Source organism: Taudactylus pleione, unplaced genomic scaffold (assembly GCF_031769625.1).
Source record: "Taudactylus pleione unplaced genomic scaffold, aTauple2 ptg000026l, whole genome shotgun sequence".
NCBI classification, from domain to species: domain Eukaryota; kingdom Metazoa; phylum Chordata; class Amphibia; order Anura; family Myobatrachidae; genus Taudactylus; species Taudactylus pleione.
Genome location: NW_028284428.1, coordinates 40,777,501 through 40,803,292, shown reverse-complemented (window position 1 = coordinate 40,803,292; position 25,792 = coordinate 40,777,501). Strand labels below are relative to the sequence as shown.

Below are 25,792 nucleotides of genomic sequence, written 5' to 3'. Positions count from 1 at the left end.
ACGCATGTAACGTGGTTCCTCGCTCGCTGGCAACTACGTGGCTGTCCTTACCTCCGGCGATTGGAGACCTGCCGGAGGTTGCTATAGTGGGGCGGCCGGTGCATCCGCTCTCCCACTAGACCACTGTGGCAAGTGAGTCTAGCGCCGGGGACAGTGGCGGCGGCCATGTTTATAAAGCCAGTGCACCTGGGAGGGATTAATACAGCATAGGGGAGGTAGGCTCTCCTCGGCAGCCCCTCCCCCAGCCCAGACGCCGATCCAGCTAAGGTTTTCCCGCGTCTGGGTTGCTCCTCCTACCCTTCCCTGTATATGAAACACCCAGCGACCACTATCAGTGCTCCGCTGAAGCTGCTGGTCTCAGGAGGTTTTGGGTCTAGTCTCTGTATACCTCTCTCCTAGAGTCCAGGTTATACAGCGCTCAAATCCTACCAAACGACGTGTTTTGAGTAGTTGATTCAGGGCCCATTTCAAGTATATTGTATATGCATTGTATGTGACTTTTGCTAGTTCTGCTGAATTGATATACTGCCTTTTTTTTTGTACTGTCAGTTAAAACGATCACTGCTATTTCTCCTCAACTCTTTGCTACAGGTGTGGGGATTTTTCTTTTCCCCCTCTATTGTTGATTGATACTTGTGAAGGCAGTCACATTTACACTTATTTATTATGTCTAAAGGTAAGGGTAAACAGGAGGTTGAGGCCCCGTTGCTGGTTTCATGTAAAAGCTGTTTGGCGGGCTTGTCCCCTCAGGATTTTATACAGGATGCTTTGTGTGCTATTTGTTATAAAGAAACACCTCACCAGTCCAGTCTACCAGCCCCTGTACAGGAGCCACCCTGGGTGTCCTCCTTGTCTTAGGTTATTGACGCAGCTAGTTGACCATTTGACTACTCCCACGCTGACTCCCATAAAGGGATACCCACAGCAGTTCCAGCCTGCTATGTTTGCCCCCCCTATACATCCTCCCTGGTTGGATATTTATGCCCACTCTAGTCAGAATACGGCTCAGTCAGCTGCTGTGATTCAACAAATGTTGCAGGCAAACAGACCAGTAAAGCGCCTAAGCGGAAGATATCATTTTGTCAGTTCGCGCAGGATCTAGATTCAGATGCATCATTGGAGGAGTCAGATGATGCGCCGGGTTCTTTTCCAGGGTCTATCTCAGGAGAGGAGGACCATCCTTCTACAGTGGATGTCCCTTCTTCGGTGAGGGCGGTCAAATCAATCCTAAATATAGAGGATGACGAGCCAGCTCCTAGACCTTCGGCTCCAGTGTTCAAACATCAGAAGGTGGTAAAAGCTGAGTTTCCTAAGTCTGAGCAGCTCACTGAACTTATGGGAGAAGCATGGAGTACTCCGGATAAACTGTTCCATGTTGCAAAAAGATTAGCATCTTTGTATCCTTTCCTACCTACCGAATGTACTAAGTGGGAAGTCCCTCCTACTGTGGATGCTCATGTGACGCATTTAGTCAGGAGCGCTATGTGGCCTATAGCATCCGCATCTTCCCTTTTAAATCAGTGTTTTCATTGTCTGGAGCTGTTACTCGCCGGCATGGCTGCGGCCTGGGTATCCAAGGCTGTTGAAGAATGGACGGGGGCATTGAAGACATTCTACCAAATGCTACCAGAGAACAGCTGACATATAGCTCCCACATATGGGAAGTGGCCTCTTATTTGGGAGAAGCTGCAATAGATGCTGGACGCCTGGCTTCTAAAGCATTGGCTGCTTCGGTTGTTGCTTGTAAATCCCGTTGATTAAGGTCCTGGAAAGCAGATGCAGGATTCAAAAAGGCTCTGGAATCCCTGCCTTTTTATGGAAACATACTTTTTGGAGCAGAATTGGATAAGATACTCTGGCAGCCTCAAAATGTGCAGGTCTGCCATCAACCGCTACGTCAAAGCCTAGGCAGTCTTCTTTTCGCCCTCGGGGAAGAGCAAAAGGACAACCTTTCTCCAGACCTTCTAGTTCTTGCAGAACCACCAAGCCGCAAACTAAGAGGTCCTGGCTGGTCAGATGTCCTGCTTCCAAACCGGACGACAAACCCTCCGCCTGATGGGGCGGGCCGCATCCTGAGGGATCCCAGGGTGGGAGGCAGACTTCTTCATTTTGCTGACTCTTGGCATCAAACAACAGACACCTGGGTCCGAGAAGTGGTCTCTCAGGGGTATGCCCTCACCTTCCGGAGGCATCCTCCCCAGAAGTTTTTTTTGTATGACTCCTCCATCAGATTCTATCAAGGCTTTGGCCCTCCAGGAGACCAATTACTCCCTGTTGCGGGCAGAGGTAATAATCCCGGTTCCTGTGGTTCAGAAATCAAATGGGTCTCATCGCCCTATTCTAAGGCCCATATTCAATTTGAGCCGAGCCGTGTTAACTTGACGCGGCCCGGACTTAACGCCGACTTCGCCTGTTTTCCAGGCGTTAAAGTATCGCGCGCGTGCTCGCTTATCCCCGTATTCAATTTGAAAGTAGGCGAAAACTGGACCCGGCGATGCTTGTATCGGCGGTAAAAAAATGGGAATTTTCGGGAAATAATCCTAGGACCCCCCTAAAGATGTCCAGACATGGGGGATCACTATGGGTACCCCCGTTTTTGGCTGCAAAAGAAAGTCGGGTTTTTAAATAGCTGCGGCAGGTGTTTTTTTTTTTCCCGACTTTGAAGAAGTGATGCAGAAGAGCATTTAGCTTATTTTTTTCATTTTTAAAAATGGTCCCATCAAATTTGGGGTACATGAAAATGGGTACTAGCATATTTTTAAGTCCCTAAAGTCATTTTTTAAAAATTCAGCAAAAATTCACCTGCCAGCGGCTATTACAAATCCTGACTTTCTTTAGGAGATAAAAATGGGGGTACCCATAGTAATTCCCGATGTTTAAACATCTTTAGTGGGTTTCCTGTATTTTTTCCCTAAAATTCCCGTTGTGTTTATACCTGTAAAAAAAAAAAAAAAACAGGTTAAAAGTTTAAAAAAAAAAAAAATGACATAGGGCCCCCCTCCAAAAGCCAAACAAGCCCCATGCTTGGCAGCCAATGGTGGTTTCTAAAAATATGGGGAACAAAAAGTTTAGGGTTCCACCGTATTTTAGAAACCAACACCAGGCTGCAGGGACTAGTGCTGGTTTTAAATATAGGGGTCAAAAAAGACGTGGGATACCCCCTACATTTAAGACCAGCACCAGACCCAAACGACCAGGGTGTAATGCCACAGCCCGGAGACCCAATCACCGGGGCTCCAGGTCCAAAGCATTAGCACCCCAAGTTGGTCAGCGCAAGCTGGTGATCTCGGGGGAGTCGGGGACCCCCAAAGAAGGGTCCCCCCCTCCCGAGCACCCCAGGCTTACACTGAAGCCCAGGACTCTTTCCCCATACCACTGGAGCGGTGGGTATAGGGGTAATGGGGGGCCAAATAATGTAAGACTATTGTACTTTACAGTGGAACTTCAAGTGCCAGCAGACATGCGACACTTGTAACTTCACTATAAAATACATAGTTAAAAAAAAAAAAAAACACACACACACCGTGTCCAGTATAACTTTGTAAATTTTTACAACTTTTTTTTACAGGTTAGATAAAACGGAAATTTTCGGGAAATATTCTAGGACCCCCCTAAAGATGTGTAGACATGGGGGATCACTATGGGTACCCCCATTTTTAACTACTGAAGGAAGTCGGGGTTTCTAATAGCCGCGGACGGTGCATAAATGAGGCTTTGAATAAAGTGGTGCAGAAGAGCATTTAGCAGTTTTTTTTTTTTAGGGCAAAACTACTATGGCCATCAAATTTGGGGTACTTGAAAATGGGGTTCAGCTTATTTTAAAGTTGCTAAAGTGACTTAAAATTGTGAAAAACCCACCTGCCGCAAACACCTGCAATAAAAAAAAACACTTGAGGCATACTTGGGGATCCCCCCAGAGTCAAGTTCGCTATTTTTTAAGTTTGTACCCCAACTTTTTTTTTTTTCCACCCCCTTTTTCAACGTCAATTTTTGGGGTGCCCTTAATTTTTTTTTTTACACCGATTACCTTTGGGGGACTGTTTGAAGGCTGCACGGGGGTTCCCGAAATGTTGCACCCCAAAACCCCAATTCTGCACTTTTTAACACCTGCCATTCATAGGCGATACTTGACCGCCTATTACATTGCATTGACTTAATGCCTAGGCGGAAAGTCTTTCAAATTGAATACGGGGTAAAACTAAAACAGGCGATAATGACGTAATCGGTGGTAAATTACCACGAATCCGGACTTAACGCCTCAAATTGAATACGGCCCTAAATCTGAAAACTCTTAACAAGTTTGACAGTGTACCCAAGTTTCGTATAAAGGCTTCGGTCAATTATTCTGGCAATGGAACCTGGGGATTTTTGGCTTCCCTGGACATTCAGGATGCGTATCTGCATGTGCCTATTACGCCATCACACCAACAATTTCTACAGTTTGCTGTCCTGCAACAACATTACCAATTCCAGGCACTGCCCTTTGGTCTATCAACGGCCCCTCTGGTCTTCACCAAAATAATGTCGGTTTTGACGGCCTTCCTCAGGCGTCAGGGAGTCGGAATACTGCCATACTTGGACGACCTCCTGATATTGGCACAGTCTCCAGCTGTTTTACAACAGCATCTCCAGTCGACCATTGCCTGCCTACGGACGCACGGCTGGATCATCAATTTGAAGAAATCCTCTCTTTCTCCAATACAGCGGATGCTACACCTGGGGGCACTTCTGGATTCTCAGACACAAATGGTGTTTCTGCCAGGGGACAAGACTTCGGCCCTATTATTGAGTGTGCAAATTGCTCCGCAAGCGAAGGGTATCCATTCTATCAGCGATGCAGGTCTTGGGGTCAATGGTATCCACCTTCGACATGGTGGAATATGCTCAGTTCCAAACCAGGCCTCTGCAACAATTGATTCTCTCCCGGTGGAACGGGCAGCATTATCTAATGCGGTCCCAGAGGATCCTTCTCACTCTGGAGGTTCGGTGCTCTCTCTCGTGGTGGCTAGAAAAGGCTCATCTGGACAGAGTCGTCCATTTTGGATTCCAAATTGGGTGCTCCTCACCATGGACGCAAGTCTTCGCGGATGGGGGGCGGTAACAGGACATCATGCCTTTCAAGGAAGATGGACAAATCGGGTAAGTCACCTGCCCATAAACAGCCTGAAGCTTCATGCAATATACAAAGTGCTCACCCTGGCACAGGACCTCCTCCAAGGCATGCCAGTCCGACAAAGCAACCACAGTAGCCTATCTCAATCATCAGGGAGGCACGCAAAGTCACGCAGCCATGAGGGAAGTGGCAAACATTCTGATCTGGGCAGAATGTCATCTTCCGGCTATCTCTGCAATATTCATCCCGAGAGTCCTCAACTGGGAAGCGGATTTCTTAAGTCGTCAGGACGTACACGCCGGAGAGTGGGCTCTCCACCCGGGAGTTTTTCATCTCCTTGTGAACAAATGGAGCCTACCAGACGTAGACCCAATGGCCTCACGTCACAACCACAAAGTCCCCAGGTATGGGTCCAGGACCAGAGATCCCACAGCCTACTTCGTAGATGTTTCCTCTTCCTCTATGGCCGAAACTTTTAGCGCAGGGTCCCTGTTTGCATCTGGACTTACCTTGTCAGTCTTTGACGGCGTGGCTCTTGAGTCTTCCATCTTAGGTTTCTCCAGCTCTGTGATTCTGACGATGCTTAGGGCACGAAAGCCTTCCTCTGCCCGCATCTATTACAGTTACCACTCCTTTGATCAATGTTGTTCCCACAGAAAGTATGACCCTAGGGTTTCCAGGGTACTTTCTTTTCTCCAGGCTGGGTTAGACCTCGGCCTCCGCCTGGCCACCCTGAGAGTACAGGTTTCTGTGCTGTCAGTTTGGTTCCAGCGAAGGATCGCTTCTCTGCCGGATGTTTGAACTTTATTTTTTTTTTTTTACAGGGTGTTCGAGTTCAGCCACCCTTTGTCCCATCGGTGGCACCGTGGGATTTGTCTTTGGTTCTAAAGGGGTTACAGACGACCACCCCCCCCCCCCCCATTTAAACCTCTGAACTCAGTAGATTTGAAGTGATTGACAGCGAAGACACTTGTTCTCCTCGCTATCTTCTCTGCCCGCAGAGGCTCTGATTTGGCAGCGCTCTCTTGTCGCTTCCCCTTTTTGATTTTTCACCAGGATAGAGCTGACCTCCGTACATGGGCAGGTTACCTTCCTAAGGTACTATCCTGTTTCCATGTGAATGAAGAGATTGTGGTTCCAGTCTTTAGACCTTTCTGTAGGTGAAGCCTCACTGGATGCGGTTCATGCTCTCCGTATCTATGTGGATCGTACAAACAGTTTTAGAAACTCAGACGTTCTTTTTGTTTTGTATGGTGTTCACAGACGAGGCTGGCCAGCTAACAAACAAACTCTGACTTGATGGATGTGCATGACTATCTCTCTGGCTTACACGCAGGCTAAACTCCCTGTTCCAAACACGGCGACAGCGCATTCTACTCCGTCTGTGGGACCATCGTGGGCGTTACGACGTGGTGCCTCTGCTGAACACCTTTGCATCTCAGGATGCTTCCTTTGGGTGGCGGATTCTCCTTTCTGCTAAGGAGCGTCCCCACCCTTAGGGGAATTGCTTTAGGTCATCCCCACGGTATCCCTGTGGGACCCCCTATGGACCCTGAAGAATAAAGTAACAGTTATGGTAGACTTACCTTTGTTAACTCCATAGGGTCCACAGGGCACCCACCCTGACGCACCTGGCTGCATTGGGTAATTTTCTCTCGGTCACGGATTCCCTCATCTGCTGTGAATGTTTCTGGTGTACATTGTCCTGCCTTCTCTTTCTTTCTCCTACCTTGGGCTTCTTTACAAAACTGAATGCATGTGGCTAGGGTCGGGGTATGGTATATGCGGACTAAATTGGGTGCCCATTGTCCCTGCGGGTGATGGTGGGGGTTCTGCCACAGGTACCTATCATAACTAGGAGGGTGGGGCTTGTTATTGCAGGGGATCCTTTGACACTGAAGGAGATAATTGTGTTCTATATGCTTGTAAAACGCAAGTGCGCATGCCAGGAACTTTTTACATATAAATTAGTGTCCCAGGGGTCTATGTACTAATAATCACGAAACTGCCACAATTATCTGTACATATCGCAAGGGATATTTTCATTTTTAATTACATTATCCCCGTTATGTACAAAGAGGAACTCGCAGGGACAGCGGTTGCGGTAACTGCTATCCCTGGCAAATTGTAGAAATCTCTGCAGTTTCTGCATAATATTACGTACAAAAACAGCTTGATACATAGGCCCCCTAGTCTCAAGTAGTAGCAAACTGAAAATAGCAATTATTATTGGTAAGATTTCAGCTATGTATTTGCCCTAATGTGTAAATCTCAAACTTGTTCCAAATTTGGTTTTCCTCCACCTAGCATAGCTATAAAACATATTAGCAGTTTTTTTTTTTATATTATATTTTCTTTCAATTTATCACATTTTGATCAGATGTCTGTTTTACTGCATGTTCTTTCACCTTTAATACTTTGATTATATTGCAGTAATTGGCGCTGAAAAGTGTCAAAATGATTAAGCCATGAGAATTGCTTGTACTGTCAAAAATATGTTTTTATTATGCTCCTTAATATACAGATGAAGAGGAATAAACTACTGCTATAGGTTCTACAAACAAGTTTTCCCAAGTGCAAGTGTAAATAAACACAAACAAGTATGTTAGTAGATAGACGAGAATACCTGATGGCAATCAAAATGCTATATCATTTTACTATGAAGAGTGGTGCAGGTACCACCATCTTCAGTCATAACTCAATTAAATGGAGACATAGCTGCCATTGGCTAGTTTTTAAATTTGGAACAGTGCAAAGATTAAAAACTCTGCCAAGCTGGTGACACTAAAGATATTTCAGGGTTCTAGGATTTTACACTTAACAGTTTCCAGTCCTCATGGAAAACTCTGCACCTGACTTCCATATTGGGGAGTAGCACTGATTAAAGGAGAGGGATGGACAACCCCTTTAAGGGGAATGGGATTGAAATGACGGCGGTTTAACCACCGGTTCAAATCCCAACAGCTGCTGCCCGAAGGGAGGAAAACCCGACAGCGGCATGTAAGTAACCTAACCCTCCCGTCTCCCCCCCCCGTCCCTCCCTTAGGGGTGCCTAAACCTAATCCCCCCCCCCCCCTAGTGCCTAAACCTAAGCACCCCGCAGGGGTGCCTAAACGTAACCCTCCCGGAGGTGGGTGCCTTACCCTAACCTCCCCCCGGTGTTGCCTAACCCCCCTTCCCCTAGCCTAACCCTAAGCTCTCCGCAGGGGTGCCTAAGCCTAACCCCCCTCCCGTACCCTAAACGTAACCCTCCCGGGGGGGTGCCTTACCCTAACCTTCCACCGGTGGTGCCTAACCCCCCCCCCTTCCCCTAGCCTAACCCTAAGTCTCCCCGGGGTGCCCTAAGCCCCTCCCCTGCGGCTAAGAGGACAGGCGCCTCAGACTTACCTCGTTCGGGCCCTCGCCGCCTATCATGAATCCCTAGCCGGCAATCTGCAGTCAGGATTGTGACTGGTGGCCGCAATAACTACATCTCTCATTTCTGTATTTCACTTTAAGATACTCTCTACTCTGTAATTGTAACTAGTATAATTATATTGGGTAATGACAATGAAAAGTGAAAAGTTCTTCTATTTTGTAGACCAGCCCACCTTAGATGATATTGAAAAATCCATCAACGATGACATGAAGAAGATCATCCCTTGGCTTCAGCAACTAAAGTATGTAACTGTGGGATAGTGGATTCTGAAATGTCATGCTTTATACCACAGGTACTCAAACTCTGGGCCTGATTCAGATGTTGGCCCAGTGCGCATGCGCACGACGGAGGTGGCTCCGTCGTGCGCATGTGCGAGACCCGGATAGCAACGGGCAAGCTGTCGCTCCGGGTCTCGCTACAAAGGGGGCGTGTTGTCGATGGTGAGTGACAGCACGCCCCCTTTGGTGGGCGTGCCGGGGGCGTGGCTGCCCAGACGGAGGTGTCTGCCGTCTAGGGCCGGCCCCACTGAATCACAAGTGATGTCAGTGGGAGTGCTCTCGGCTCTGATAGAGCCGAAAGCACTCCAGGGCTTGCAGCAACGAGACCCTACCACAAGGGTCTCGTCGCAAGCCCGATGGACGCGATGGTCTTGACCATTGCGACCATCTTCCTGGCCGCTCGCTATAGCTGTGGGTGGTCACCCACAGCTATACGAGCAGCCAGAAGGCCGCTCTAAAAATTAAGAGGGACGGCCCTGATTCAGAGCGAGCGCTCTGTCAGAGCGTCCGGCTCTGAATCAGGGCCTCTGTTCTCAGGACCCCAAACAGTGCATGTTTTCCAGGTCTCTTCACAGAATCACAAGTGAAATAATTAGCTCCACCTGTGGATTTTTAAAAATGTGTCAGTGAGTAATAAATACACCTGTGCTCCTGCTGGGTGACCTGGTAAACGTGAGCTGTGTGGGGTCCTGAGGACAGAGTTTGAGATCCACTGCTTTGTACCATGAACAATAAATAATCTCAGTATACAACTGCATACGCATAACTTTATTTATAAACTTATAAAAGTCTTTAGAAATGACATACCATGCTATTGGCATGCTTAGCCTATTTTGCATCCTCCATATGTTGCCTATGAAAGTGCATATCATTACAATGCTTGTTATATAAAGTAATGTTACTTACGACATAGGATTATGTTTAAGTAATGTTCACATTAGATCTTGAGTCTTCTCTGCAGTAGTGTCATAATACTGATGTTACCTATATATTACACACAGCTGAATATATATAATGTTACGTGTTGCTTTGTCAGGGTAGGGCAGACTCATAGAGATATGAAATGTAACTTTTATTATAATGCACCAGTGTCAGGGAATGGGGTAAGGTGGTGTTGTAATGGGGTAAGACCTTTGGAAAGATTGAACTCTAAACTATTTCTGGAAAGCATGGTATAGCTGGGGAACCAAATAAAAATTGGAAATGTTACATTTGCTGTATATTTGTTTAAATTACTAATTATTCCATCATTTATTAGAAAAATAAAACTTAATTTTGCTACTTATATTGTTATATAAATTGTGCTATTTTTTTGTCAGGTTTTGGCTTGGGCAGCAGCGCTGTAAGCATTCTGTAAAGCACCTTCCCACGGTATGCAGTGAAATATTGCATTTGACAAACTATGCCACCCACCCAATAAGCAATCTCTCCAGGCATAAGCTGTTTGTTAAGCTTACACGTCTTCCCCAGTACTACATAGTAAGTGCTCATCTTCTGTCTAATAAATATAGTTTTATGTAACTGAGTAGCTCATGTATGTCCAGTATTATGGCTTCTGTTTTAGTTTTCAGTGATATACTTTGGGGCTTTATATTATTCAATGTAAACGGGTTGCTGAATACTAAAGAATAATAATTACTATAGAATATCTGCAGTTAAATCTATTGCTTATGTGGTTTATTGGGGCATGTGTTTGTCTGTAGAGGTCCTTCTCTGGAAGTCACAAATTCCGTCATGCTTGTAATTGTTCTGCGGATTCAGTCCTGTGCTGCAGGGTTTTTCCCTTAAGCTCTACTATGGAAGTAAAACTCAGTAGCCCAGCATCCTAACTAGTAGATGGGCCTGTACCCCATTAAACCTTTTTGTATTTCATTGAACTACATGGGAAATATTATTTTTATGACTTACCCACAAATGTTTGACCACATTCCTATGTGTCTTATATAATGCAATCCCAAAGGCACAGGATTACCATGGTTAATAGCCAAATCGCCGTGACAGTCTGTTTGGTCATTTGGATGTTTCCATGGCAATTTGCTATTTGTCTGGTAAAGTATTTCCTGACGACTAAAGTTTACACACTTGGGTTTAGAATCACACTTACTAATGGATAGTGTTAGGATCTTTGAGTTTGTAAACTTGTGCACAATACGGATACTTGCCTCTGCGTTACCTGCTAATATGCACCAAGTAAATTTTAATATTAGAATTGCAGAACTGATGGCTAAATTAACCATGAGGTAATTTGTGTTCTCTGCACGTTCTGCTAACACATTTGTCTCAAACATATAGGTAGTGGAGATGTTTGAGGTTGCTGGCAGCCCGACAGAGTTGGAGTATAATTACCACTTCCTGTCTGTCAGTCACACAGAAGGGGAAGACAGCCCACCTACCGCTCTCTTGCTACAGCGATTCAAGCCTAATATTGAAGAGCTGTCTTTTGACGGGACGTGGCGGAAGCAAGGGAAAACTGTCTGTAAACGCAAGGTATATTATTTTCCCCTTGTCTACTGTACTTGGTGGCTGTTTTCATGTTTTGTGTTCACATGTTTTCCACAATAATTTCTGGGAACTGATTTACCAGTTCTACTAGATGTTTTCTGTGATGTGCGCACACTCACTGTACGTCTTATGCATTTTACTTGTCTTAAAATTTAATATCTACTTTGTTGTCTTTTCCAGCTCTCTGGGGATCAGGGCGCTCCAGAATGTAAGAAGCCAAAGCGGACAGGAGAAATGTGTGCCTTTAATAAAGTGCTTGCCCACTTTGTTGCCATGTGTGACTCCAACATGCCGTTTATTGGGCTTAGAACAGAAGTGAGTTGTGTTTTTTTTTTTTCTATCTAATTTACCTTTTTTAAAATAACAGATTTCATTGTTTTACTTTTTAAAAATCTTTCATGCTTGGTTGTAGCATCAACAAGCTACAGTAATTTTAAATGTGATTTTGTTTGTCACAAAGCACTTGGCATGCAGAAGTATAGTTTATAATGAGAGGTTGTGGCCACTCGGGTTAAAGAGTTGAGGGTTGTGCCATGTTCTCCCCCAGAGCTTTGTCAGAGGCGCACCGCCCAGGATTTTTCCCACACTAATTTAATCGGATCACCAGTAATCACAGGGATCTGAGAAGCAAACTGGGCTTGCAATGTCGCAACTAAAGGTAGTGGAAGAACATGTAACGTTGGATGTCAAATTCATCCCTAATTTGGTCAAAATAGTTAAACATCTGATTTTGAGAACAAACACCATAGCACATACAGAGTGGAGGCGCCCTCTAGAGAGAAAAGTTCTGATAATGTGGAAGAGCGCCAAAGGGAGATATCTGGATCAAAAGCCTTCTCACGCATGAGGGGAAAACTCTCTAGGGCAGCTGCCATCTAGCAGTGGAAGTGGAACGTAGTGCTTTGATGAATTAAGAGCGTGAAGTTCCTGGCTCCCACCATCCATAACCCACCTACAAATATGGACCAACTGAGAGGCAACGTAATAGAATTTAAGTTTAGGTAGGGCAAGACCATCCGTTGTTCGGGGTCTACACAGGGTCTGTAACTTAATAAGGGGACTTTTGTCCACCCACACTAGCGAAAAAAGAGCCCGCTATCAATAAGGCGGAATAAAGTGGGGGGTATATGAACGGGCTTGCTGAAATGGGATGCAGTCATAAGGTTGACTTTCATAATGTTGATGTTAGGGTTAGGCTGCAGGACAAGGGAGAGTTAAGCACTAAGGGGTAAATATACTAAAGTAAGAGGTTTTTTTTAAGTGAGTTTTAGAAGAGATGTTGCCCATAGCAACCAATCAGCTTCTACTTAACATTTAACTAGCACCTTCTAGAAGATAATAGCTAGAATCTGATTGGTTGCTATGGGCAACATCTCTTCTAAAACTCATCTTAGTAAATTTATACCTAAGGGATGAGGTTAGGGTTAGGCTGTCGGTTGTGACCGGGGGTCGCGTTAAGCACTAAGGTTAGGGATAGGGGAAGAATACTTAATCAGAGGTAGACTTTCCCATCATGAAGCAGATTTGATCAGGGTGGATCACTTCTCCAATGACTTTGTTGAATCTTAAAGATAATACTTTAGCGAGAACCTTAATGTCCGTACTAGTAGAGAGGAGGGAAATTGGTTAGTAGGAGTCAGGGTTAAAGAGGGTCCTACCCAGGCTTAGGGATCAAAACTATAATTGCCTCCGTCATCAATCTAGGCAAAGAACCCAGCTCATGAAGGTTGTAAAACATGTTGAGTAGCCTTGGGAAGAATAAATGATTATCCACCCTGGGGGGCTTTCCTTCCGAGAAAGACGACAACCACAGACTCAAATTCCTCAATGGAAAGTGGGGAATCTAAAATGAACCTGCTGGACAACATAGCACAAATGGCAGACCAAGAGATGGAATGTAGCAAAGGCAAGTAGGCATTCATCAAAAAATATTGCCCCAAAAATCCTAACTCTATCCATGTATTGCCGCCCCCAACTTGGTATACTTAAATAATAAACTATTAAATCCCTTACTATACCTAAATTAACTAAACACAATAAAGGCTGTGAGGTTGGGGGCTAAGTCTTACTTATGGTCACAGGGTCAACATCTTCCAGCCTAAGTAAGAATATCCTTCCTGACACTGTGGGATGACAAAAATAGGAAAGTCGGCGGCAAAGGATACTTTGACAGCCCCCCGGACTGATATGGGCGAATCAAAGAAATGTGATCTCCCATCAGCGACCGCATGGAACCTAGAAGGAAAAAGGATAGTATAGAGGAGACCCAAGTCCTGGAGCCATCTTTTAACCTGAAGAAATTGGGCCCTGGCCTGAACATCTACATAGAAGTCGGGATAAATTGCAACTCTGGCCATTGTATTTCAAGGGGCCAGGTAAAGGTGCATCTCTCCTTTGAGCGCAGAATTTTGGCAATGAAAGTGCGAGTTGCTGCACCAGGAGGATGAGGTAGGAATGCGATGCACCCTTTCCATCACAAATTGATCTGTAAATTCACTTCAGCCATAAACTTCCACAAGCCATTTTTACAGAAATTTTTCCAGACGGGATCTTTTCTGGGAGGCCCACAAAATGAACGTTATACCTTCATAACTATCCCTCCATATCAGAAAGCTTGGTGCAGGAGGCTATCATCTGTTGCTCCAAAGTAGTTAATCAACCAGCAAGTGGAGTAGTAGCTTCCTCCAGGGTGGATATACAAGTCTCAGCCCCCCAATCTTCTCTCTGTTTTTCAGAAAACTCTGTCTCAGTAAGATAATGCATATTAAGACTTCGGCAATCTATCTGGTCACAGTTGTTTGAGAGGAGGTGATAGCTTGCAGCAATTGTTGTAAAGTAATCTCTGAGTCTCCTGTGATATCCTGGGATGCAGGAGGGGAGGGAGGCTAAGACGCATTGGCATTAGCAGAGAATCCAGCAGTTCCCACAACAACAGAGCAGGAGAAACGCTCCAGCCGAACTGCTGTTGACATTTTAGAGTCCTTAACCATGTTAACAGGCTGATAATAACTAGGAGATGGCGCAGGAATCTCCAGGGAACATGTCTGTAGGAAGAAGATCCAGCCATGGCAGACCACTGAACCCCTGGATCACGACCAGGAAGTTCCTGGTAGTGGGAGATGTCAGGTCAGCCGACACAAAGGAAGTTACAATCAAGCAACTGTCCTCAGGAAGGAGTAGAAGAGATTCTGGACGGAAAGACGCTGACAGTGCGTCCTAGGCCATGCCTGTCCAGACCACGCCCCATTGTCCAGCTATTTACATAGAATATTTAGTCATTTACATCAGTTCAGGTTTCGATATAGATTCCCAGACACATGTACATACTCTCAGGGGTAAATTTACTAAAGTGAGAGTCTTTAGAAGTGAGTTTTAGAAGATATGTTGCCCATAGCAAATAATCAGTTTCTAGCTATTATCTAGAAGGTGCTAGTTACATTTCTACTTCAGGGTCCATAGGGGGTCCACAGGGTTGACCTTGGGGTATAGGTTGGGAACCAAATCCGGGCACCACGCAGTTAAAGCTTTTAGCTCCCAGGATGCACTGGGTCCACTCTCCCTATAACCCCACCCCCAAGCCAGAGGCACCTCAGTTTAAGTTGGTGCCCGGCCGGAGTCGGGTCACCGTTAGCGCAGGGGGAGCTGATTAGCAGCCCCTAAGCTTATTTTATTTTTTTAGGGACAGTTTTTTCATGGACTTTGGACTCTTCAGAGCGGCAGCGTCGGACTGTCCATAGGACGTCTAAGCTGCCGCTCCGTCACCCCGCTGGCGCTGAGACGCCAGTACAGATCTGGGGATCTCAGCGGGACCCCAGAGTCTGTACTAGCCGGACTCTGCGGGCGCCCAGGACTGCTGCCGGATCCACGGGGAGCAGGTAAGGTCGCGGATCACCGCTTGCGGTGATCCGCGCATTTCAAATGCAGTCCTGTGCCTCCGGTCTCAGGGGACAGACCGGAGGCGCCGGCAGTGGCGGCGGGCCCCCCATACCCCGTGTGTCCACTAGACCACCAGGGACTTAACGATCGGTGCAGGGAGCCGGCGTCCCGGGGGTTAATAGCCGGCCAGGGGAGGCAGCCTTCCCTGTTACAGCGGCTCCTCCCCTCAGCTCAGCGCGCCTTTCAGAATCCATAGTCTGGCGTCGCTGAGCTGCTTCCTCCGCGGGCCACGCTTCCTCTGAGGTCTCCAGCGGCCATTTTATCTCTGTGGTGCAGCAGAAATCTCTCAGGATGGCAGTGAGTCCAGTCCCCCTGCGTACCTCACCATCAGGTCAGTGTACACAGCGCTGTAGCCTTCCCAGACACTGAATCTGGGTAAGTTGAATGCAGTGTAATAGTGCAGTATATTATATGACATGTTTATGTATATATGTATATATCTGCATTGTATGTGACTTATGCTAGTGCTGACTGTACTTTATTCTCTCACCTGTCAGTGTATATCTATCCCTTTTCTTTATCTGCCCTAATACAGCTGTACTTAGGGTGGTTCTGGGACCTCACATTTATATACTTGTTAATATTTGTGTGGTTTGTCACATACTGTTGCGTGCTGCACGTTGCCATATTTTAGATGGAACTGTGTGTTGCATACGCTGAAAATGGGTCCCTGCAGCTAATTTTTGGCATCAGTCAGGACCAGTATAGTGCTGCTTAATATTTCCGCCAAGATTGGTCAGATATGTCTGACCAGGAGATAGAGCGTTATACTGCACCCATTTTTACTATCCTGCAAGTCATGTGCTGCAGGTGTTAGTGCGGAGGATTTGACTCATAAAGGGTTCTGTATGTGGCGTCATCTGGTGCCGGCCTCTTTCACGACCCCCTTGGGCGGTTTGTTTTCTCGGGATCCTCTCAATTGCGGATCGCCGGGCGGGCCCCATTGTTGTACCTCACTTGGGGTTACTTCACCATACTGCCCTTTTCATCTCAGGTTATCTCGCAGCTTCTTGCACTCTTCCCCTGTGACACAGACTACCGCTCCCTGCAGGGGTTTTTCGCAGTATATGAATTCCCCCTGGTGCCACAATAGTCTGTCATTCCCCTTGCAGGGATTACCACAACAGCCACCCTGGGTGGATGTCGTTTTCTACGAAACGCTAATTGGCGTGGTTGACGCCCTGTGGTTACTTCCCAGTTGGCTCTGCCGTGAACTGGGTACTGTTCGGGGCTCTTTCCCTCTTACACGGGGGGAAGCCTATTTCAGGTATTATTATCCCTGCTTTAGGGCTGGTAGCAGGTCCATTCTGGTTAGAGTGAATGTTGACCTGCACCTGTATCATACACCCTCAGTATTGCGTGCCTTCGGGTTACCTGTTGCTGACTAGCGGGTGGATCGCATAGCGGGACTCTGGCTGTTGCCAGATAGGAGGTGTTACAACAGTGTTTGGCCTCCTGTCCCAAATTCCCTGAGGGTCATCACGAGCCCCTCCTGGGGGGGATGGGCGTGTTACTCGTCTGATTACAGACGTTACTACGCCTCCCATTCCTGCGTGGTCGGATTCTTCGGATCCGTAGGTGGTAACTCTGCCTGAAATCAGTATACTTGCTTTCAGGAGTTGTTACCCATCCTACCATGGCTATAGCATGGTTGGTTAATACTATTGCATATTGGGTTGATGCATTTGTAACGTTTTTTCCCTTCCAACACGTCGGGGGTTCAAATGTATTTGGTCGCTCACGTAATATATGCTGTTGTCATAGGTGGAAATGCCTATATTGGATACCAGTCTCCTAACTTTCAGAGTTCCGGCTGCGACTGTATCCTCCGTAATACCCTATGGCTGCGCTCTGGGAATGCAGAGGTGCAGATACCATCTTTAGGGTTGATATTGTTTGGTCCTGACCTTGACAAGATTGTAGTAACATTGGCAGTATTACTAACGACAAGTTTACCGCTTTCAGCTATGCCCACTACAAGGCCTCAGACTAAGTCTGTTAAGTCTTTTTTGTCCTCTGGGTCAGCCTAACGGTCTGTTTCTTCGTAGACTGTCGGCATCTACAAGGGCCGACATATCCAGTACCGAGCAGGCCTGGACTGCCAGCCGATCCTGCTTCTGAACCTACGGATATCTCTTCAGTCTGACGGGACAGGCCTACAACTGGGAGATACCGATTTTCTCAGTTCGCCCGGTATTAGTGTCAAGTTGCCGCGGCTACGTGGGTAGGAGGGTACGCCCTCTTTACAAGGGCCTTACAGATCCAGAAAGCTATGCAGTTGTTGCGGTAAGCGGAGCTAATTAGGCCATTCCCACTATCTCAGTGAGGGACTGGTTGTTCTGTTTTCTTTCTGGTGCGGTGGCTGAATGGTCCTCTTTGGCCTATTCTCTGTCTCAATTCCCTGAACCAGTTCCTAAAGCTACCTGGGCTCAGGAGGAAATCCCTATGCTCCATCATACGATGTTTGGAACCTGGGGACTTTAGGGTATCACTGGATATACAGGACGCGTGCCTACGGGTACTTACAGAGACCTTTCCTCAGCATGGGCTGAGGTTTGCTGTATCACAGCAACACTTACAATTTTTCGGGCTCTGCCTGTTGGGACTGTCCTCAGCCCCACAGGGGTTTACCAGCGTTTTGGATTTTCTGACAGTTCTTCTGTTCAGTATATCCCAATGCTCCTGTACCTGGACGGCCTCCTGCTCTTAGCGGGATCACCGGGGTGCTTTACGGCCAGGTCAGGATGACTGTGGCTTCTTCAGGGTGCAGACGTTTAATCAACGGGGAAAAAGTCCTCCCTGCATCCCTCTCTGGGTATTCTTCATCTAGGATCCCTGCTGGATTCTCAGAATCTGAGAATTCTTCTGGCGTAAGACGGAATCTCCTCTCTTCCATTAGGAGTACATGGTTGTCTGCGCAGTCGACAGATGTCTTTACACTCTGGGATGCATGGTGGAATGGGCTCAGTTCCATTCCAGGCCTTTCCATAATTGGCTCATCTCCAGATGGAATGAGTTTTTTCTGTCGGATAACTGTTCAAACGATGATGCTCTCTCCGGAGGCAAGTCGGTCCCTGTCCGGGTGGCTATGGCCATCTCGTCCAGGGTTTTCTTTGCTAGGGACAGTGTCTGGATCGAATCCTTTTCAGTGCAGTTGGACGTCTGTCGATTCCACCCTGTCAATTAACTTACTCTGGCATAACTCTTGTTTCCCGGTGAACCTGAAAAGGTTCAGTCCGACAGGGTCAGGACAGTGGCTTCCTTTTTAGCAACACTGTTCGTTGGGTGGCAATGACAGGTATGTCACATATTCGGACATAGTCCGAGGGTCTCCTCCCGACCATCTCGGCAGCGTTCATTTCAGGAGCTCTCCATTGGGAAGCGGGAGTCCTCAGCCGTCACGACGTGCATCCCGGGGACTAGTCTCTTCCCCAAGAGAGGTTTCATCTCCTGGTGAGCAGGGGGGGCCCCCCTGAGGTGACCCTCATGGCCTTCTGACTTTATCACACTATGGTGTTACAGTTCAGCTCTGGGGATTCTGAAGCAAACTTCAGCGACTCTTTGTCGGTGAAGTGGTCCTTCCACTTTGTGTACCTGTGTTCTCCGGTCTCCCTTCTTCCTCGAGGTCTTTGGAAGTGTTTTCAATCGAGACGGAGATGCTTTCCTGCTGGTGGCTCCTGATTGCCCCAGATGTCAGGGGTACTTGGATCTTCGGAGTCTCTACATCGATACTCCATCCCTGATGCTTCACTGCCCGGACCTGTTGTCTCAGGGTCCTTGGTTTTGCCTTGGACCTGGGTCGTTTGTCTTTGACTGTGTCCTTACAGTGGTCTTACGGCTTCCCTGGCTTTGTCATCGTTGGAATGATTAGAGCACATGGATCAGCTTTTGCTGGGACCTACCACAAACTGTGGCAGCCATAAATCTTATGGTATTGTACCTGTCGATACAATCCTCCGGTGTCCAGGATTTCCAGATATTCTGGCATTCCTTCCGGCTGGCTTGGGTTTCACACTTGGCCTGGTCTTCCTGACAGTGCGGATCTCTACACTGTCAGTATGGTTAAGATATGGAATTGCTTCACTCTGGTATCCAGTTCATCCTTTGGAGTGTTTTCTTGATTATGCCTCCATTTGTCCTCCCTAGGGACTCCTTGGGAGTAAGTAGTGGTTCTTCGTTACCTCCGGGGACAGTCAATGGAACTGCTGGTTGTGATAGCCATTACATGGTCTATTGCTTAGGCTCTCTCTTTCTCTCAGGGTGTTTATATCAACCAGGAGAGTGTCTGAATTGGGAGCGTTCTCATGTGGCTCCCTCTTCTGGAGGGCATCATGTCAGGGTGGGAGTTGCTCTCGCCCTGTGTTTCTTCTTAGTGGTTTTCAGGTTCCATATTCTGGAACTTATGGTACGGCCATTCTGTCCCCAGTCCTCTCGGCTGGTGTGGCCTCATTGACTGTGGTCTGGCCTCTTTGGATTTATGTGATCCGTTCAGGTTCCTTACGGAAATCGGACTCCTTATTGGTGGTCTGAGATTTCTGGTTTTCACAGGAAAGGATGGCCGGCCTATAACCAAATGTTGGCTTGGATGGCCTCGCAGGTCTTCCTCAGGGGCCTACCCATGGGTAGGCCTTCCTGTTGTTGATGCTCGTTTTTTCTCGGGCCATGTGACCCTCGTGTGCGGCTCGCTGTGGCGCCTCGGCTGTTTTGCCTTACTAGGTGGCCACGTGGTCTTCTGTCCACACCTTTTTAAGGTTCTAGGCATTGGTTTCCTTTGCCTCTCAGGATGCTTCCTTTTTGGCGACGGATTCTCCTCTCAGCACAGGAGCGTCCCCACCCTTGGTTGAACTGCTTTGGGACATCCCCAAGGTCAACCCTGTGGACCCCCTATGGACCCTGAAGTAGAAAACAAGAGATATGGTAAGAACTTACCTTTGTTATCTCTGTTTCTACGAAGTCCATAGGGTCCACAGGGCGCCCGCCCTGACGAACCTGGCTTCATATGGGCTGTGTGGCTGGTCACCGGTTTTCCGTCTCCCATTTCGGTGAGTATGGTTATTGAGTGTTCCAGTTTTCTCTCTCTTTTTCTCTCCTCCTCCGGCCTTTGGCTACTTACAAACTGAGGTGCCTCTGGCTTGGGGGTGGGGTTATAGGGAGAGTGGACCCAGTGCATCCTGGGAGCTAAAAGCTTTAACTGCGTGGTGCCCGGATTTGGTTCCCAACCTATACCCCAAGGTCAACCCTGTGGACCCTATGGACTTCGTAGAAACAGAGATAACAAAGGTAAGTTCTTACCATATCTCTTGTTTTTACTAGAATCTGAATGGTTGCTATGGGCAACATCTCTTGTAAAACTCCCTTCTAAAAACTCTCACTTTAGTACATTTACCCCTCATTGTGGTTATTTTTTTCAAAAGCCAGTTAACCTACCCATATGTCTTAGAATTGCAGGAGGAGACCGGAGTACTAAATGAAAGTCGCACAAACACATGGAGAACATACAAACTCCACACACACTGCTGTGGTCAGAATTGATCCCATGATGCTGTGAGGCATACGTTGCCCCAATATATAGTTACTTATACTACTAAATTTATAGCGCCAGTCTAGTAACCTGTTTTTTTTGGTTGTTTAGAGGGGTTAATAAATCCTCATTGCTTCACAGCTGCTTATATTATTGTTGATCACCCATAGCACCTTTTACCCAGTGCTGGCGGCTGCCAATCATAAATACGTGGACAAACAAACGGACTTTGTCCACCACCACATAACTGAACCTAATGATGATAGGGAAGCACAATTTACGTCATGTAATAATTTCAGAAACTTTTGGACAATGGAGATTGAAGAAAAGTTTGGGAACCATTTATATAGACTATATAAAGAATGGCTAAGAGAAACTGGCTTCAGATGTGAAATTAGATATATGAAATTTAAGTGGCACATTTTTAGATTGACAGGAAGGCTATTCCTTTGTATTACTGATTTGTAACCCTGCGTTAGATGGCTTTAAATTACCAGTAACTAGCTATACTTCATGTACAGTTATATTTACTGCTCTTTCTTTGATTACATTGTTGCAGTTGTCCAACATGGACATTCCACATCAAGGTGTCCAGATAGAAGGCGATGGTTTCAGTCATGCGATCAGAATACTAAGGTGAATTGATTTTTTCAGCTATATATCCTAAGCAATATTTGTGCATTATAAATTGGTATGGATTTAAATACGCCCTTTAACTTTGCATAATTTGAAAATAAGTAATTTTTTATTTTTCAGTAAGGTTTATTGACCACAATTGAGATAAGGCAACTGAGATATATTACAGGAAAAAAAATATTTATTTACAAGTAAACAATCAGTTTTATTTATTTATTTTTTTACCTGCAAGTGGGATATTATATGCAGATCATGGATATATAACATAGCATGTAATCATATGCTCAGATTAAAAGAAAATGTGTACATGTGGAGCAAGAGGCTGGCAGTGGCAATATAAAACCAACCAATAAGGGTCTTCCTTGTGTAACAGATCTTGTTACACATCTGAAGTGGCAGTCTCAGGGCACTATAGCCCAATCTTACTGATTTAAGCTTGCAAAGTTAGGTACTTTTCTGAGGCAGAGGTTTGGGCAGACTTTCTAGCAACAAGCTTCCTAGCTTGAAGAATGTATAGAGCAGTATTTTTCCGTGTACCTGATGCTTACATGTACTTTTACAAGGAAACAACAGATCATCTAAACCATAATTATTGGCTTGGTCCCAAATCAACATTTGCACCTTGGCAAAGAGCAGTAAGATCTTTTTCAATATATTCGTGATGATCAATTCATGATTGCATGGAACTTTCACTGCTCCTTCCCAATCATTATCCATATCCCCCCACATAATGTATCTGTCTTTCTGTACTCAACTTTGACCAGTCTAGTATAACTCTGGTGGTCATTAAGTGCAAGTAAAAACTTGACACCAACCCATTAGTTCTAGTTGACTTTCAACATGTTAAGGACAGGGAAGTCTGCAAATCTTGAAGCTCTGGGGAGTTTGATTGTAGGAGTATACTAGAGCTGGACGTATAGGAGTCCATGTGATAAATGCATCCCTAAGTGTCACTTAATTTACTTAAATGAGTGTCATATTTTGGCAGATAAATGAACAGGTTACTATTGCAGAACCTGTTACTTAAAATGAGAGCTACAACGGCAGATGCAGAGTTGCACGCAAGTCTGCCGCATTGCGTGCTCAAATCTGAATGCAGATTTAAGACTTGTTCACAAATATGCGGCTGTGCCACCCCTATGAATCTGCATGTGGAAGCCTATCCTTGATACAAGAAACCAGATTGGATCTCTGTGTATGCTTAACTCTTATACACAGTTAGTACCTGTTAGTACGTGTTAACGCCCCGTTGCCACTGAAATACACCCATTTAGCATTAAGTGGTGATGCTACTGAGTTGTGTACAAATGTGAATCACTCTTAGTTGTGTATTCTTGGTTCAGAGACAAATGCAGCATGAAAAACTGAAGATCTCTCTGTAAAAGAACTTAAGTGAAACTTTGCATCATCCCCACAGTATGTGCCAAGAAAAATAATTTTTATTGCATCAAGCGATCTTTATTCCTAAGTGTGCATTATTAAAAATGGAAAAAAAAAAATAATTTTTTACTTATTTCATTTTATTTAAAAGAATTCCTCCATGTGATGGAATAAGTGAGGAAACACAGAAGGCACTAGAACAGTCTCTTCTCGATTGCACTTTTCGGCTGCAAGGCAGGAATAACCGCACCTGGGTGGCAGAGTTGGTGTTTGCAAACTGTCCTTTGAACAGTGCTGTGTCTAGGGAGCAAGGTAGGAGGAATTCCGTCACACTATTTATAATTAGCATTTTCTTAGAACTAATGTTCTATTTTCAATTTTATAGGTCCAACACGACATGTATACCTGACATATGAAAACCCCCTCTCAGAACCAGTAGGTGGACAGAAAGTAGTAGAAATGTTCCTAAACGACTGGAATAGCATTGCCCGCCTGTATGAATGTGTATTGGAATTTTCACGCTGTTTACAAGGTAACAGTTCTCTACTGATCATTTTTGCATAGTAACTTTGCTTTAAGACATTGACTAAACTTTTTTTTTTCTCTCCTTCCTAAGACATACCTCCTCACTTAAATCTCTTTTCTGAGGTCCGATTGTACAACTATCGTAAGCTTATCCTCTGTTACGGCCAAACAAAGGGAAGCTCGGTAGGTGAAATAGAGAGTCCATTTTTCCATAGTGCTGTTTATTAATAATATGGCAAAGCCGCTTAATTTCTTCTCAGACAGGTTATTTCATAATGAATTACTGTCTACACGTTGTGTAGGATTGTCATTGCCTTCAGCTATGAATGATCTTTGTATGTGGTTTGTTCCTATCATCTGACTGCACCTCTCTGATAACACTGACATTTTTGGCAAAGTTAGGGAAAGGAGGCAAGTCTAGCACATCTGTAACTGTTGCCTTCCTCTCTTTCCGTCTAACTTTTCATGTTCTTTTTCCACATTGCAGATTAGTATTCAGTGGAATTCTATCCTCCAAAAATTTCACATCTCACTTGGGACCACTGGGCCTAATTCTGGTTGCAGTAACTGTCACAACATCATCCTTCACCAGCTGCAGGAAATGTTCAACAAACTCCCAAATGTGGTACAATTGTTACAGGTTGGTTACTATTTTAATAATTTTACAAAGTCCGACATTCGCCATTACTTGTTGGTAGTTTTATGTAACAAAAGATAACAGTCCAGAGTGGGGGTCACGGAATGTTTGTACATTTTTAGTGCCAGGTGTTGAGCAGATGGCCTCCTTCTTCCCAAACAAACTCTAATGGTGCGTACACACTGGACGATTAAAGTGGACGACTGAACGATAACTATCGTTATCGTTCAGTCGTCCACTTTATCGTCCATTTTTAACACATGAACGATAACGACGACACACGTTCCCGCGGGTCGTTCGTCATCATCGTTCATCGGGTTAACATGCAGGCCAACCTGACGATGTCATCAGGTTGCTGCATGTTGGGGAATGGGGGAAGAGAGCCCGGCGCTGAACGATATCGTTAATGATTTCGTTCAGCGGGTGTGCTCAATGTCATGAACGACATAGAGCACAGCCTGCCGGGGACACACTAGGCGATATCGCTCAGGGAACATATCGTCTAGTGTGTACGCACCATAAGAGCAACAAAAGAGCTATACAGATGTGTCCTCACTCGTCTTTGCTGCAGTCGCGACAAACAGCCCTCTATGCGCCTGGTCCCGGAAGACACTGCTAGCATTGGGCGTCTTTTTTTGAGGGGCTGAAAATGTGTCTAAGTCGCATCGCAATGTGACTAGGATGCACAAGGAGACTGTGGTGATGTTATATGTAACACTTATATCTGTGTTCGACTGAGTCTCTCAATCAGCTTGCGAAGTTCAACGATGCAGCGGTCACAGCTTTTTTCCACACCAAGTTCCCTTTACAGTCTCAGTTGCACACAGATATACAAGTCTCACATATCAAATTAATCAGCACAGTCCACAGGTGTGTCCTATTTACGTTGCGACTTATGCTGGTACACACCAGAAAGAGATATCTGCAGATGATGGTGGTTAATACACACTGAAAAACCATCACTGCTGGCCACAGGAGGCTTCTGCAGCAAGTGTCCTGGCGGTTGGCTGACCGCCTGTACACACAGCACGATAAGCAGATGCATTGTGCTGCACAGCCAACGTGATATGTCTGTGAATTACATAGTGTTCATTCTAGCTCCGGCGGCAGGCAGGGCGCCGGAGCTAGAGAGGAAACTTCCGTGCGTGCGCCTGATAAAGAGCTGTGGCCATAGAAAAGGGGGCGTGTCTATAAGACACGTCCCCTTTTCATCACTCTTGGGGGCGTGCCCGGCGTCTATTCTATAGCGGTGACCGGGACACTGCAACCCGCGGGTGAAGATGGCACCCGCAGGCTGTGAGGGTAGGGTGCTTTTTGCCCTCCAGAAGGAGGGCAGGGTGCCGCGCCCCGCTAAAACAGCCTAGCGGGAACGCTAATTACGTAGTTCAGACATATCGTCTGTACACACTAGCCAACAAACACACTATCTATTAGCCTTTCAATTGAACGCCCGATATGTCGGCCTACGTGTATGCAGCATTCGATGCATTTTTGGCAAAAAAAAAAAAAAGCATGGAGCTAGCAGAGTAGCACGGGACTTGAACGCTCACTCACGCCAGGCATATCGCGCTGCATGACATATTGAGGCTAGATGAGCAAGGTCACATCTGTGTGTGTGTGTGTGATATATCTATCTATCTTTTGGCCCCTTAAAAAGTGGGAGGCACATATAGAAACCGTTGTAATTCCTACACCGTTCACCTGATTTGGATGTAATTACCCTCAAATTAAATCTGAAAGTCTGCAGTTAAATCACATCTTGTTTGTTTCATTTCAAAGCCATTGCGGTGGTGAATAGAGGCCAAAATATGAACATTCTGTCAATGTCCCGATATTTATGCATCTC

General features: G+C 45.9%; 1 protein-coding gene across 2 annotated transcripts in view; it reads left to right on the top strand.

Annotated features, from left to right (window-relative positions):
* MED14 (mediator complex subunit 14) overlaps positions 1-25,792 on the top strand; it is an 83,785-nt gene that overhangs the window by 17,442 nt on the left and 40,551 nt on the right. For both annotated transcript variants that reach the window (XM_088451699.1, XM_088451701.1), the window contains exons 12-20: positions 8,694-8,772; positions 10,129-10,288; positions 11,102-11,296; positions 11,492-11,626; positions 21,328-21,404; positions 22,936-23,096; positions 23,170-23,316; positions 23,401-23,492; positions 23,797-23,949. In XM_088451699.1, coding sequence (XP_088307825.1) covers positions 8,694-8,772; positions 10,129-10,288; positions 11,102-11,296; positions 11,492-11,626; positions 21,328-21,404; positions 22,936-23,096; positions 23,170-23,316; positions 23,401-23,492; positions 23,797-23,949 — 1,199 coding nt within the window. The remainder of the gene's footprint in view (positions 1-8,693; positions 8,773-10,128; positions 10,289-11,101; positions 11,297-11,491; positions 11,627-21,327; positions 21,405-22,935; positions 23,097-23,169; positions 23,317-23,400; positions 23,493-23,796; positions 23,950-25,792) is intronic.